This window comes from Anas acuta, chromosome 19 (genome assembly GCF_963932015.1).
Source record: "Anas acuta chromosome 19, bAnaAcu1.1, whole genome shotgun sequence".
Classification (NCBI taxonomy): domain Eukaryota; kingdom Metazoa; phylum Chordata; class Aves; order Anseriformes; family Anatidae; genus Anas; species Anas acuta.
In genome coordinates, this window is record NC_088997.1 from 6,607,594 (window position 1) to 6,623,242 (window position 15,649).

Sequence of the window (15,649 nt, forward strand, 5' to 3'; positions counted from 1 at the left end):
TATGCAGGATAAAAGGAAGAAATGCCAATATTCAAGCTTTCAGCACAGCTAGTGTTGTTTAGTTTGGTTTGTTTCTTTTTTTTTTTTTTTTTTTTTTCTTTCTTTCTTCAAATCTTACACTCCAGCTTGCCAGGAGCTTTTTCTGGAAGTATGCAAAGAAAAGCATCTTCCTGAAATGTCAGCCAATTTAAGCCACTGAAATCAGAAAACAGGGAAGGAACAACAATCTGACATATCCCCCAGAAACGCCTGCCATAGCTTTCCATTGGCGGAGATGGAAATGAAGAATGCTTGTTTCAAATTTAAAAGATTGTGGGGATTTTGCTGCAGAACAGCAAGATCAAAGAAGTCAGCTAAGGAAGAAAAACAAAAACAAAACAAAAAAATTGAGATTATTTTTGCTTCCAAAATTGAGCTTTACATCTTTTAAAGATGCTCCAACAGTTACTTAAAAGCATTTACAAGTCTGTGCTCATTCATATGTTCCCTACCCCAGTCTTTTTAGTTGGTGCCATGTTATATGAAAATTAAAATATACAATTATGATGAAAATTCAAGAACTTAAAATACAATCTTTCTGCCTCTGTTTTTGAAGGCAAATTAAGTTATCCATACGGTCTGCAACGTGGAAAGAATTTGTTTTAATCCACTGTATTTCAATATAAACATCAGCTGGAGTTTAGAGTTCAAAGGTACTGCCTCTCCCGGGACAAAACACAGTTTTCTGGGGTCTTGTTGCATCAAAGTAAGATTTCCTGCCTTTCTCCATCCACATCAACAGAATTAAAGAATTAACATGGCTTACAAACATGTCAGTTTTTCTATAACTGATGTATGCAGTTCTTTACATCAAATCCCCCTCTGGAGGCCAAGGGCTGATGGCTGAGCTCTAGCAGACCTTCCTGCGGCTGTTTAAGCTTTACCACCTGTAGCCACCCAGCCCCTGTCAGTCCCAGGGACTGCAGTGGTTGCGGTGGCAGAAGAAAGGTGGCCTGTGAGTTAGGAACCCCCCTTCACAATACAGAACATAAGCCTCGAACTCATCTTCATTGATAGCCTGCGCTGAATGGGAGCAGCTGAGACAGAAGCACGCATTGTACTCCGCTGTCCCAGTTATGCAGCCAGCCAGCTCCAGCAGGAAAACAGGGAAATCTGCTGGGGGCAGAAACATCTTACACTGCTTCAGCAGATCCTCTACAACTTGCACACCGGAGCTGTACCTAGCCCCCATCGGCCGCTGTGTTCTCACATACCTGGAGAGGCATCAATAACTCATACACAAGACACTGCTTTGAAAGCAGCTTACACTGGAACGTGCATTTTAGAAGATAACAGGGGAAAATAGGCCTAGCACTGGGTATAGTATAACTCACACATACCTTCATGATTTATTTACATTTCAAAGCAGAATCACCTACATCCACTACTTGCTAGTATGCAGAGGAGTTAACATTGGATTCAGAATAATTCTTTTTGCAAGTATTTGCAAAGACTCCACAGTGTAAAGACAATATTATGCACACTCACACGCAGTGATTGTACCATTTATTCCCAGCTGACCCGGAATCTGCCTGCTGTCAAAAGACATCTAAGCATATTTACATACCCGAACCTACACTAAGGGGAGTAACACCTCAAAACATATTACTAAAACTCCAATTTGTAAGGATTTCTGGAGCAGTAACTCTTCTCAGTGCAAAAGTAAGCATCCCTGTTGTTCAATGAGTAGAAAGCAACAGCTCTACCAAGACTTACCCTTTCTCAGCAAAAATACCTCAAAAAATATCTCAAAGACATTTGCCAACAGGCATAAATATATCAGACACTTCTTAAGCCACGGAATTTGGACTCTGAACAGCTTTCCTCACAAGAAGATTTTAAAAGCAGCATTATAGGAACCACCACGCCTAAATAATGTCCCAGGCGGGGTTTACTGTCTAATTGAAGATCTCACGGCAGCAATTATTTTGGCATCTATATGCTTGCAAGTGAAGTCTATAGACAAGATAAAATGGATTTGTTTTCCGGTTGGCTTATTTGTTTTGGCACAAAGCTTCAGCAATTCAACACACCCTCAATAAACTTATATGGGTTTTTAGTTTGCAAGAGATAAGTAGATCTTCCTTTCCTGGAAGCACAGATAGACTACGAAACTTACCACGACTTTTTGTTAAAGAGCATTAGACATTTTAAAATAACAAACGAAGAAAATAATGTTCAAGTTAATGCTCCTTTAAATAGTTATAAGCAGTTTGGCCACCTTCTTTTAGCATCTGGGAGAGCCAAGTCTAAGGCTAACTACCACATCTCTCATCATCTTTAACTGCGCCTGCTAATTGCGAAAGAATGACTAAGGGATACAGAAGCAAAGGCAAGCTGTCTTACTCCATATGGTATCCTCAAATCAGATGCCTCTAACATGCACCCCTTTCTCTTCAAATCAGCTCTTGGTAATTAAGCAGACATCAGGTAGCGCGCTGCAAACTGAGCAGTCAGCGGCACCAGGGCAGATGTTCACAACTCACCTTTCTGGAGGAATTGTCGAAGTGCGCCCCGCACGCTTTACAGCTCTCTTCAGAAGCAGTGGGAGAGGGGTAGGAGCTGTACCCAGGGTTGGAGTAGGCCTGGGCTCTGGCTCCCTGCTCTGGCTGCGACTGCATCTCTTCAGCTGAGCCATCCAGGCAAAACCAGTTACAACAGCCTGCCCACATAGTAACTGGAAAGGGAAAAAAATATACATTAGACACGGCACAAGGAGCAACCTGTCAGGTAAAGCAAGGACAAATCATACAATGCACATTTACACATTTAAATTTCCCACCATCAATTCACTTTCTGGCAACTTTTGTAAGCTTTGAGCTTTCCTCTAACTTAAACGTGCACACACAAAAACCATGCATCCAGTCGTATGTGTTTGATGAGAAAGGCCAAAGTTCGGGACTGCTGTTAGTGGAATTTCTTAAGTGTCAAGAGATCCCAGAGATAAGATAAAATTTATGTTCCAGTTGGCTGAAACTCTATGATTAGTTTGCTGTAACAGTCTGTCTCTACTCCATGTAAGCAAAACACACTTCCTTTTTTTGTGTATCAGGAAAAGATAACAAGCTTGCTTTTTATTTAAGTAATGCATAAAAGACGTAATTAACAGCTAGATTGCAGACGAGTATTCTTCAACTGCCTTCTTAAACCCTCCACAAATTTACAGGTACAAACCTAAGAGGACAAGGAGAGGGGAGCCACTGATCTCACATTGCCAGTTCTTAATCAAATCTGCAGCATTTAAACACTAAATCATCATGCAGCAAGTAATGTTAGTCATTCAGGAGAATTCAGATACTAGCTCCCACTAAATAACTTGGGAAAACAATTGCATATGAGACACATAATCGCTTGTTTATTTTCTTGTGAGCCAAACAGTGACGTATAAACACGTAACCTAAAATCCCAGCAGCCCAGCACAAAATGCAGTCTTGTATTCTAAGACCACCCATGCAGAAGTATTCCAGAAACACGCTGCTATAAACTGGCTTTGGGGAGTTTACAAAGAAACCTGAATTCATCTGGGCATTCAGTTTCTAGAGCACACACCACGTGTCATCACTTAATGGTAAACAGAATACAAATTGCCTCCTCTGCATTTCTGCATTCACGCTGTAGCTCCTGGACTGGGTTTCTTTTATGTCTTAACAATCAGGTCCATCACTGGCAGCGTTCGGCAACTGCTCGGTTTTATAATCTGGAAAAAAAAACATCTCCCAGCTATGCAGCCAATTCATTTATTTCACCACAGTAATTTTTGCCACTGTAAAAACCCAGATTCCCATGGGAAGGGGGCTGGTATGAGCCCTAAGGGTTATTTAGTACAACAAACTGGGGGTTGGTTTGTTCTGAAGCTGTGTTATGTCTTTGGGGCTGATGTACTTGAATTGGAAAGCTTCTGCAGTTTGGTGCAGCTCCAGTATCTGTAGTTTTAGTGGCATCTTCATTCTTTTTGAAGTCTGAACGTGGCTTGTCAAAGTGGCTGCTGTCGCCGCAGCGGACGCGCGCCTTTCAGGATTCACAATGGTGAGCTTACCGACGGGTTTACCCTGGCAGCTCAGCAGATTGCAGTGTTTGTGTGAAGAGCTGCAGATTTGTGACTGACAAACAATTTGTGGCGTAACCGATGTTCACAGTGCTGAGATCTCTGCTAGCAGGATAGTAACAAAAAGGAGCAGCAGGCGGCTGATGGAAGGACAGGGTGACCAAGAGCATGGCACAGACACAGGGCATGGGACTATTATTACAGATATTTGTGATATTAAATTTTTTAAAAGCTGATGCGACTGAACCCCGAAAATCACAAAGTGCGATCCTATCAGTGAGTGTTGACAGAAAGTGTTGTAGGTGCCTGGACCATCCTCCTTCCACGTCACTTGGAGCCACCCTCAGACACAACAAGCAGGCTACTGTGCTTGCCCAGCAGCTCCAGAGAGCAAACCACCTCGGCAGGAGCACGCACGTCCCGCACAGAAAGCACATGGGATGGTCACAGCAAAACAGTGAGGGCCTTCAGGCCCCCAGCTACTTGGATTCATGTTGCATCTCTGCGTACAAAACTCGGTGTCAAAAGATGAGCTTCACTGCAGTTGGTATTTAGAACCATAAACAAGAACCGAGGGAAAAGCAGAGCGAGTTCTCACTGACACAGGGAGCTGAGGTCTGCGCATGGCAGCGGTACAGCTCCAGCGTCTCAGCCTAACATTTGGTTTCACATGCCAGGGTTGTCATCCTGTGTAAGCAAAGGTAATTATCCCTTGATAAATACACGGAGAGACGTTCCACGAACAGAAATAACACATCATCCACTTGCATTAGCGCTGCACTGCAATCAAAACACATACTTCACATATCACACAGGAAAAAACAGTTACTCTTTCTTTCTGCACACTCATTTTCAAGCAGTCAGTCCTTCTCACACATTAACAGATCCTATATATTTAGGAAACACTGAGTTTGTATTTTAAACTATGCTGTTTGGAGGTTTCTTCCTAGGAATTGCAAATCTAAACAACACGAGAGACTCCTGCACAGTGAAACTTGTATTCACAGGCTCTGCAGCAGGGGAAAACTGCGTCCATCGTAAGCTCTCTTCTCTTCCTGCTCCAAAGACCCCTGCAAACCAAAGGCCACCCACGACAGTGGAATATACAAATGCTACTGCCTGCCCTCAAAAACTTTGTTCTCCTAAAGAGCCAGCCCAGTAATTCACTCCGGAACACTGTAACACGTCAAACTTCGGGAAGAAAAACACAAGGGAGCGCACAAACAGGGATAAAATAAGACAGAACTCCACATTCAGCTGAAATTGTAGATTTGTGCTATTGCTAGGAAATGAAAAGGCCGACAAAAGGCTCAGATGTTGTTTCAGAAGAACCTTAATCCTACTCATCTGTGAGAGCATGAAGGGAAACATCCACAAGCAGCCAGCTATAGCCAGGCCTGCCCTCCGGTCTGCACAGCTTTTCCCAAATGCACCTCCTGTCTTTAAGAGGAAAGAGCACACGGAGGTACAACAGCCACGTTACCGCAGCCTGTAATAGCGTATGTCAGGTTTTAATTATTTCAGAACCTTGGTGTGTAAGTTTAGGCTTGTCAGCAAGCAGGATTTACATTGACAAAGCTGCCTCACTGAAACTTCGTGCTGCCATTTGCTAGGTGCATGGAAACGAACAGCTTGGAGTTTTTGGGAAGCTGGAGAGTTCCTCTTGAACACACACTTGCCCTGTGAGCAGGCACCCCACAACTCTGTGCTGCCACCAGCCCTTGGACAAGGCAGGATGCTTCTGCAGGCACATGGTGCCATACCAGCCAGCCAGCAGCCTGCCCTCCTGCCCCAGCCCATCCCAACAGCTCCACAGGCAAGAGAAGGAGCTCACAAACCTCTGCTCGTGCAGCCACCCTCATGCTCTGCATCTCAGGAGTCCACACCAGCCCACATCATTTCCTAGACACTTGCTACTAGTTTCACATTCCCACGGGCCCACGGTGGCTGAAAAGCAATAATTAAGCTGCTAATGGCTGGAAAGGCAGCAGCTGCTCCATGGGAACTTCAAACCGCCACCAGTTGGGTGAAGCTTTGCTAACCGGTGGCTGCACTGCCAAGCAGACTGGACTGAGATTTAAGGTGCTACAATCTCTGTGTCTGCCTACAGCTGAAGGAAGATGACAGAAAGCAGAGGTAAGGCTCAGCACCTGCTTCAAAAAGGGGTTTTCCTTTGCTCTGCGCAGCACCACTTGCAGACCGGAGGAGGAGGACTGGGAGCAGCAGCTGTACTTCAGGGTGAGATTTCAAGCTAGCAATTTCTTAGATTGCTCTACAATGTTTTCTATAGCCTAATTACTCCCTTATCTATCTCATTACCCATTCCGAGGCACATGGTCAGCACCACCCAGAAGCTGATGATTTCTGTAAGCAGTGCTTTGGAAGGACAGGTTTGTGGTGCAGCAGTGGCAGTTCGAGTACTGTACCTAGCAAGCACTGCTCCACGTAAAGCCTGTCAAAACTCCGCAGACGAGTGGCTGTTTTCCATGCAGGGAGCCCCCCAGCTGCAACAAACAACTGCCCTGCCACATTTACCAGCAAAAAACGCTGCTGCTTTGTTGTGCTTGGCACACCCCTCCAGTAACCTGACCAATATTAGCACATCCATGTGGCAATGCCTACAACGCCACAGTCTTCTGGAGTTCTCAAGCAACGTCTTGAATAGAAGAGGTCGACTTGCTGGCGTGAGTAACACCGCAGGCATTACTGATACCAGCAGGCATCGTTATTCTTGGACACGCTGCTCACACTGGCTGACGGGAGAAAATAAATGTTTTAGCTACACAGCTGCAGGATGAGAGCAGATCACGCTTTAGGGAAACTGCAGCTGTGTTGCAGGCAATCACCAGAGAACTCCTGGTGGCCACGCAGACCTGCCCTGCACCCTAAGCGCGTGTTGCGCTCGGGGTGCCTGCAATAGCAGGGGCTGGAGGTGCAAGATCAAAGACAGCCTAACCTGGCCATGCAAACACATCCACCCACCTGCAATTATCACTCTGGGCGTGTTCCTGGCAGGGTGGGGGTGCTCTTCTACCTTCTTTCTTGAGTTCCTTTAATGAAAAGCCAGAAGGCATCCAGTAAATCGCGGATGAGGCAGGGAGTTGCTTGCCACACTACCACGCTCCGATGGATTGCTTGGATTGCTTTTTTTTTCCCCCCCCCTCAAATATGAAGCTGTGAATGCCACGACTCTTTTCACTGATTTTAAAAAGCAGGCTGAAATTCATTTCACCAGCAGTTCATTAACATCTTCTGTACATCTCCATGGGTTTCGTATAAATCTGAGAGCGTTATTCCATTCCAGAGGCAGCATCACTGATGTCAGAAGCTTTCCTCACATCCCCTGTTGGAGATAGCATTCATAATGCATTCCTGGGATTTTATGCTTTCCATATTCATTAAAAAAAAAAAAAAAAGCAAGCATTTGAACTCAGACTCTCACGATACCTCTTACTGCAGAGGCAATATTAATGCCATAACCCTTCTGGCTGGAATATCAGAGACTACTGTCTACACACAGGATTTATTACACATGCTTTGTGGATTTCTATCAAAGGGTAGGCTTTGTCTGTATAGGAGACCTTAGGCTGATGTTTGAACAGGAACATAAAGAGAATTTTTATAAGAGTGCAAACAGTAAGAGACCAGAGCAAGCAAAACCAACATTTCTCAGTATCTTTGAGCTTTTGGCTCAACAGAATAAAGTTGTCCATGAGTGTGCTTGGCTGCTCAGGAATTTGGGAGCTAAAATACAATAGCACAAACAAGACACTTGAGTTAAGAGATCAAAAGGAACTGTGCTCCCACGAGCAGCTGATTTTGCTCCCACATGAGCAGAGGCCGCAGCACCAAGTCCTCCTCCTCCTCCTCCTCCTCCCCGGAGTCCTTCAGCCGCTGGAACACCAAGGCCAACGACCCTTGAGGCTACTGCAGATTCAGAAGGATGCCAAAAAGGGAGGAAGATGCACGATATAACAGCAGCCTTGCCAGGTCATGCTTTCCAACAATCACACTTGCTCATTAGCTCCATCAGCTGCCCTCACACCTCCTGCTTTAGTGGCTCAGCTCGGCACACCGAGCTTCTCTTCTGTCAGCTCCGAGCTCCCCGGTCCATCTCGTGCATCACTCAGAGGCCGCCCTCCTTGACTTTCTTACTCCCTGCCAGCAGCGCCCCGTGCTCCTGAACTGCCTTCTCCCACCTCTCAGAGGTTTCCATGAGATCACCGCAGGGTCCTAGCCTCCTTTTTCCCCCTTCCCCTCACTCTTTGCCACGTACCAGCCAACTGCCGAGCCGCACAATCCACAGGCACTGGACAAAAACACACATCTGACCTGCTCACCACTGTGCAGCATCCACAGCAACGCCACACTCACTGGTAAGGCATCGCTTCCAGTGGGACAGAAGATATCTGGAATTAATTTTATTCAAAAAACAAAACAAAATACTACTACCCACTATTTCCAGGGCCTTAACGATCCCTGAAGCCTGCTCAGGAAGCCAGAACAAGGCAGTGTGACTTCAAAATACTCATGTCCTGCCACAGCACTTTCAGAATTTTTATTTTTATGTTACTATTCCATGCAGTAACCCCTGAAAAAAATCATCAGATGTCACTTTCATGAATGCTGTTTTGCAATGACTTAAGTATTTAATGAATTAACCATTTTTTTGCCCCATTAATAGCACTGTATGGTTGTTCATTGCTGTAATTCCTCCTTTTTTAATAAAAGTAAACCTGCACTGATAAGGAATGCCTTGCTAAAATTAGTTCCACTAATAACCTGCCACTTAAAAGCTGAAATCACTGCTTCCCTCATCACAAATTAGTGTTTACTTGATAACAAGGCTATAATCTGCTCAAATGACATTTATTCATTAAGTTTTATTTTAATCAGTCTGTGTCACAGGCACACAGACCTGAATTATGGTAAATGGAAGAAGCCACGTGTTGGGGCTGAGGGAAAACTCAGCAAACAGGATATTTGCAAGAGGCACAAGGCAAGGAGGCAGGCTGTCAGTCCGAGGCAGGCTGGTGTCTTAACTAGCATGAAGAAGAAATTGAAGAAGATTGGGCACCAGCTAGCAGGAAGCAAGGAAATCCAGTTCATTGTATGTAACAACTAGTTTAAGCACCTTAGGTTTTTACCTAGGGAACGGAAAGATGCATTTAGGAGCAAAGGTAGGAGTCCATACCGTGTCCAGGATGACAACACACACATCTTGCAAAAATACACGAGCACACATCAGAACTGTACCACAGCTAGAAACGGGAGGTCTGAGGGCAGAGAGACCGAAATGTTCTGGACGGACTAGGTGTCTCATCTCTAGGCACCTAAGCATGCAACACCGACAATCTTTATGAAGACAAATACACGACAGCTCACCAGTCCGAGTGGTGACTTTGATGTCCGTCTCAGAAACTGTCCAGCTACACGGAGGATGAGGCATTCGGCTCAATCCGCGATGAGCTTAGTCAGAACCAAGCATCCCAGTTATTTTCTGTGGCGTCTTGGCGAGGTGTTGGAGCACCGGGGAGCACAGCACGCCTGCTGTCAGGGCCAGCAGCTGCCCCTGAGCAGCCCTGGCACACTCACATCCCCTGGCCACCGCCGGCGGACAGAGCTGCCTAGACCTTCCCCATCGGGTGCATTACCACAGGGCTGGAAGCTCGGCTTGTAGACTCCAGTAAACCATCTTCAGGCCCTCCTTAACGCAGCCACGATGCCTTCCAAAGCCTCCAGGTAGGCAGCAGAGGCGTGGAGCATCCCAGTGTGCCCAGCCAGGTGATGGAGAGCAGCGCACAGCCACGTCCGACAGTGCGTTTGCGAGGTGCGCTGCTTCCCCGAGCCCAAAGGACGGGAATTTGGCCACACACCAGCATTTTAATCAAGGAAGTGACATCCGTTTACCACAGAGCAGAAAGTAAACAGCGCAGCCCGTTGGGGCAGGGCTCAAAGCAGCGCAGGAAAAAGCTGGAGCTGCACAGACACAACTCCACACAGCTCTGCTGAAACTCTATCGCCTTAAATCATTGCCGATTCCACGAGAAGTGAAAATACCAAAGCAATTTCCTAGTTGTATTGTACAAAGGAAACCATCATGCAGACAAAGATCCCTTTATACTGCTATAACCTGTTTTACAGTGGAGTTAAGTCCTCTGCAATGTAAGCCTTTGGAAAACGTGCTTAAAGAGAGGAAGATTAAGAATTAGAGACCTCAAATACATTAAAAAACACAGCGGGTAATCCAAGAGCATTTTACAGCTCTATCAGTGTTTATCAGCGTTCAATGTTACTTTGCAAGCATACTGTGTGCCAAGCTTGCTGATGCTGTGTGTGTATCAGTGCACACACCTATAGCCATCAGCAAATCCCCCCGTGCTGTTACGAGCGCACAGGATCTGCGCTTCAACACCTCTTTGAAACCAGAGACCCGTCATTTTCATTTGGAAACTGAGAAAACGCTTTTAGAAAGCTGTGCTATTTATACAGCATTGCAGAAAAAGCCAATACCAAAGTCACAAAAAGGAAACCATCACTTGACTCCCAGGCTCTGCACCTGAATTGCAAACAGAACTCACCCGTTTTCTTCCTTCTCAGAAGCACAACTGATGTCAAATGGTTTTTCCCAGCAAGAGAACCTTGGAAATCCTGTTTTCTTTTAAAGGGAACTGGGTACCTGGGGGGTGTATTATTGCAATGTAAACTGTTTATTTTGACCTAAAGTTGCACTGCATATTTTGAAAAAATATTTAGATTAAAAGTTCTTCTTGCTATTACACATAATTAGGTTTCAAGACATCTGCCAAAATGGAAATTCAGCAACAGCTTGCTTTTTCCCTTGCAAAAAGTCGGTGACGTTCTTTCAGCAAGCTAACAAACAAAACAACAAAAAACCCTAGCGATTAATGAAATCACATTACTGACTAGTTTTGGACAAGTATTTGTCTTACCCAGTTTACCTTAATTACTTAGTCCCACACCTCTTCCCCAATAATTTTTTGTAACCTCAGATCGACCATCTCCCTTCCACTACCCTGCTATCCTGAAAAACAGCAACAAGGAAGCTGGTGCATACTTTCATGATAGCAGGACACACTCATCACCAAACCAGAATTCAGTCAGCTGTACTAAATAAAGTCAGAAAAAATAAGAAAGAACTCTGAAGAAATTCAATTCCGAAACACTGCATTTTGTTACCACACCTGCCTAGCATCCTGCATGTGTGAACTTCTGTCTCCATCACACACAGAAGTGACTGCAAAAACAGAAGCTCTCTGTCAAAAGCTCTGCAATCACAACAGCCCAGGAATCCGAGATTGTTGTGCACCACTTCAATCTGTACTTTTCATTATGGGAAAAAGATTGATCCTGGCTCGTATTCTAAAGTTTTTTCTCTTTTCATTCACATCATCACAAGTCTTTTCCTGGATTTAGTTTCAGCCAGCTATCTTTTTTTTCAAGCAGTTGAGTAGCTGCTAAAATAATTGCAATATATAGCAATGAATTGCTAGATGAAAACCTGGTAACTTAAATAACTGCACGGCTTCCCTAACCAGCTGTATTCAAGGGAAGTTGTTCCATCCCAAAACCCACCTGGATCACCTCTGTGGCAGGCGTGTGGCAATAGCTAGGGCAGGCTAGCTGGGTGTGTGCCCACCTGAAAGCCAGAAATGGTCCCCAGAGGCACAACGTAATCAATTCAGGGAATCCTCCTGCTGCTACCACCACAAACCCCTCACCCCCTTTGAAAATTCTACAGTTCCTGTAATAAAAATCACTCAAACTACGTTTCTGCTGCAGAACACTGCTGTGAGCTGAGCGACTCCAACATTCAGATATTACAAACAAGCAACAGCAGCTCCCCAATTTAAGCCAGTACTGCAGAAGAACACTTTCAAGTCACCTCTGCTTTCAAGAAGGAAAAAGCTAATCAGTGCTGAAGGGCTTTAAGGATGCTCGTCTGAGCAGGGGGATCACAGGGAGCTGGATGAGAATGGGAAGCTCTCTCTCCAGCTCATTAAGTTACATATTTATCAACAGCTAATTGCTGGAACGAAGCACATCTGTACGGGGACAGATGAGCAGAGAAGGAGGCATTATCCAGCCACTGCTCCTCCGGCTCCTAGAAGCAGGACAGGAGCACAGACCATAAGATGCTTCTCACCACAAACTGCAGTGATGTGTACGCAAACTCCCTGTCCCACCTGGTGTATCAGGCATAAGGTTTGGGAGAGATGGAGTACTCTGGAGCGGCTGTTCCCAAAGCAGAACTTGTTACAAGTGCAATCTCAAGCCTTGCAGTGCTATTCGTGCAACAGCTGAGCTTGTGTTGGAGGTGGTGCTGTCTCAGCACTCAGAATTGCATCAAATGCGTCTGAAATTGGGATTGCAATTGGCACTAATGCTCTACAGGCTCTGTGCTGTCACTGTTTCAGACACCAAGGGTCAAGAGCGTTTAATGATGAGCTACAGTGCCAGTTGGAAAGCCCCTAAATTACTTTTCATGGCAAGCTTGAGATTTATTATTTAAATAGTACACTTCTAAGTCTTTTTTTAGAATCAGAAGATAGCCTCAAAACTCCTCGCACACAAAGCCTTCTCTCCCACTGCCTTTTTTTCACAAACTGGTAGTAGAAAATGAACGTAAAATCCAAGGAATTCATACATGTGGGGGAAAACACATTCAGGTGGATGATGCTGCAGTAAAATAGCTTGCAACAAAGATCTGTGCAGACTGGTAGGCAACCTCTAACCCGTTTAACTGTAGCCAGAAAAAAAGACCACTTACTTGGCGAGGCTGAAGAAGATCTGAATGCATGTAATTTAGGCACATCATAACAAGTACCAACACTGCAAACTCATTTCTTAGCTATGCTTATTCCAAATTAACCTGAATTCAAATCCAGGCTAGGTGCTAGGTGCTGAAATCGAGAAAAAAAAATGCAACTGCAAATTATGTCCTGCAATAGATGAGGACAAAGACCAGCAGGCACGTCACGGCTGACATAGAGTGAAAGCTCAGTTCTCCTCGAGCACTGGAGTACTTCTGGGTTTGTCAGCAGTTAAAGAAAGGCGGGTCCAGGATACTGAGCCCCGCAACCTGAGTACTAGTATTGTTATTCAGACAACAAAGGATATTGGAACCCAGAAGTCAGTTCATTTACAGCTTAGTCACCACATCTGTAGGCAACAGAAAATACCCACCCTCACTTGTGGTAAGCTAGTACAGGTGAAAGTTTGAGAGGCTTTGAAGCTGCACTCCTGAAGTATTTTCATAAATACTAACGATCGCTTTGTGCCAAAAAAATCTCCAATTAGCACTGAAGCATTTGAAATTCAAATTTGCTTACGTGCAGGCCTGTATAAGAACTTAAAAACTGAAGGAAAGAGCAAGCCTTACCATCCAGTGTCTGCCAGTAGAGCAACAGGAACTACTTGCAACATTCGTGGGACAGATGTTGTGAAAAAAAGACCATTTCCAACCGCCTACAGTATCCAGTGCTGAAAGATTCTAAGTCAGTTACTTTACCACTGCTCTTCTTTGACTGCCATGCCTGTCTTCCTTCAGCCTCGATTTCTGCAGAACACTAAGGATTAGTAACCCCAAATCATTACAGACTGAGATCCATGCTTTACTCAAACTGAAACATTAAAAAAAAAAAAAAGCAACCACATTGTCCAGGATTTTTGGATAGCACGTTGAAGGGTAACATCCCAAGGAGATGCTGCAAGAGCTCACAGAGGAGCTTACCTACACTGTCAGTACAGCTTATTTCCATACAAGTAAACACTTCTCTCTTGCAACTAAAGCCATGAAAAGCAGAAAGCCACCCACCTGCCGTTACTGTCATGTCTCTACGCACACATTCCAGCAGAACAGTAAAACTGTGTGCCAAGCACTGTAAGCACCCCTGCAAACTGCCAACAGAAGCAGGAGAGCACACCATCCTAAGGCACAGCTCACCTCAACGTGCTGGAATTTATGTTTATCCAAGCAGAAAGTCAGGATTGCTGAACATGAAACCAATGCTGGATCCTACCTGCAGAAAATATTTTCAAAAGACTTCAGAGATGCTAGGTAATGAAACCTCCAAGCAGCCTTTAAGGACCTGCATCCTCTGGACTCCGCACCTTCGTCACAAAGAGGAAATTTCCCATATATGGCCCAGGCAGCCTGGGTTCACATTTCAGTGCACAGCTTTTGGCAAGCCCAAGACATTCAGACACTATGAGTCAGTGCTCCAGAAACCGTTGGGCTTTATAAACCAATAAATCTGATTTTTGTTTGTTTGTTTTTTTAATTTGCTGCCTTTTTTTTTTCCCAACCTTTGCAGTACACAGGCATGGTCCCATTTTCATTTTGCTTCTCAGTTACTGGGAGGAGTGCCTTTTTCCATTCTGGATTTGTTTGCTTTGTAAAACAACAGACAAGACTTTTGTAATAGACTAAATACTGATGGTGGGGCATTAAGAAAAAACATACTGGCTATCACGGAAGCTGGGAACAGATATATGCCTCTTGTTCTTTCACACAGCTTTTTAACAATAAGGAAATCTCTTTTTTTTCTTTTTTTTTTTTTTAAATAACACCTCCAAACATCTCCACTTCTGTTCTCAGATCCCAACACCTTACCCAGCGTTCCAGCTCAAGCAGGACTCCTGCAGCGAGGAAGCTCCCCACAACCCAGCCTTTCCCACCAGCTGCCTTGCAACATCACCATGAACTTCCTTCCATTTTGAGTTCTTCTTTTCTCAGTTCAGCAGGCCAGCAGAGATTGCCCCATTTTTCATTACATACACAAAAATCACACATCACTTATTCCTATTTTTAAAAGAGACCTAAAGTTCAACAAATGCCATTGGGAAATTACTTCCAGATTCGTAATGGGGTAAATAATAAGGCACAACTGTGGGTGAGGATTTTTGGTTTCAGTTTCTAGCTCTGCCCTGGACAACCTGTACATCTGATCAGATCAATTCTCAAAGCCTCAGTTTCCCCTACATAATACACAAATGATACCCCCTTAGGGAACAGAACCAATCTAATATCTTGCTCCTCCAAGGCATTGCTATATTCGTAATGGAGGTAAACACTTTCAGAGAGCTGTCACAGCTCAGTGAGGTCCTTCTGGGAAGAAATGCTTAGAGCGAAAATGTACTTATGACTGTCTTGCACTTTTACAGAGCATCCTAACGATGTAATGTCATACCAAAACACAGCAGAAGAAAAAGCAGACAACAGGAGGTTATTTTAAGGCTGACTTTGTTTCAGGCAAGTGCCAAAGACAACGCAAGTCCAATTAGTTTTCTGGTCTTTTTAGTTGAGGTTTAACTCCCTACCAGTTCACAGCCAAAATTACGGTAACGTGCAGAACAAAATATCGTTCAAAAAGTTTGTTTTTGCTTAGTGGAGCGTTTTTACTTTAAAAAGAGCTTCACTAACATATTTGGCTATGCCAAAAAATGACATGATTGGTACTTAAAGAAAAGTGTCAGGAGGCAGTACACTATTAAATTGCTGTTTAGAAAAACATCTCGGATTTTAGACTTCAAACATTTTGT

The 15,649-nt window shown here is 44.4% G+C and overlaps 1 protein-coding gene across 12 annotated transcripts in view; it reads right to left on the minus strand.

The window, feature by feature from the left end:
- Window positions 1–15,649, minus strand: part of RFFL (ring finger and FYVE like domain containing E3 ubiquitin protein ligase) — a 32,606-nt gene that overhangs the window by 10,128 nt on the left and 6,829 nt on the right. For 9 of the 12 annotated variants that reach the window (XM_068655572.1, XM_068655577.1, XM_068655580.1 and 6 more), the window contains exon 2: window positions 2,526–2,716. In XM_068655572.1, the coding sequence (XP_068511673.1) occupies window positions 2,526–2,716 (191 nt within the window). Of the gene's footprint in view, window positions 1–2,525; window positions 2,717–7,066; window positions 7,428–9,469; window positions 9,971–15,649 lie in introns of those variants that run through there. The other 3 variants (XM_068655579.1, XM_068655574.1, XM_068655585.1) reach the window with 3 other exon arrangements.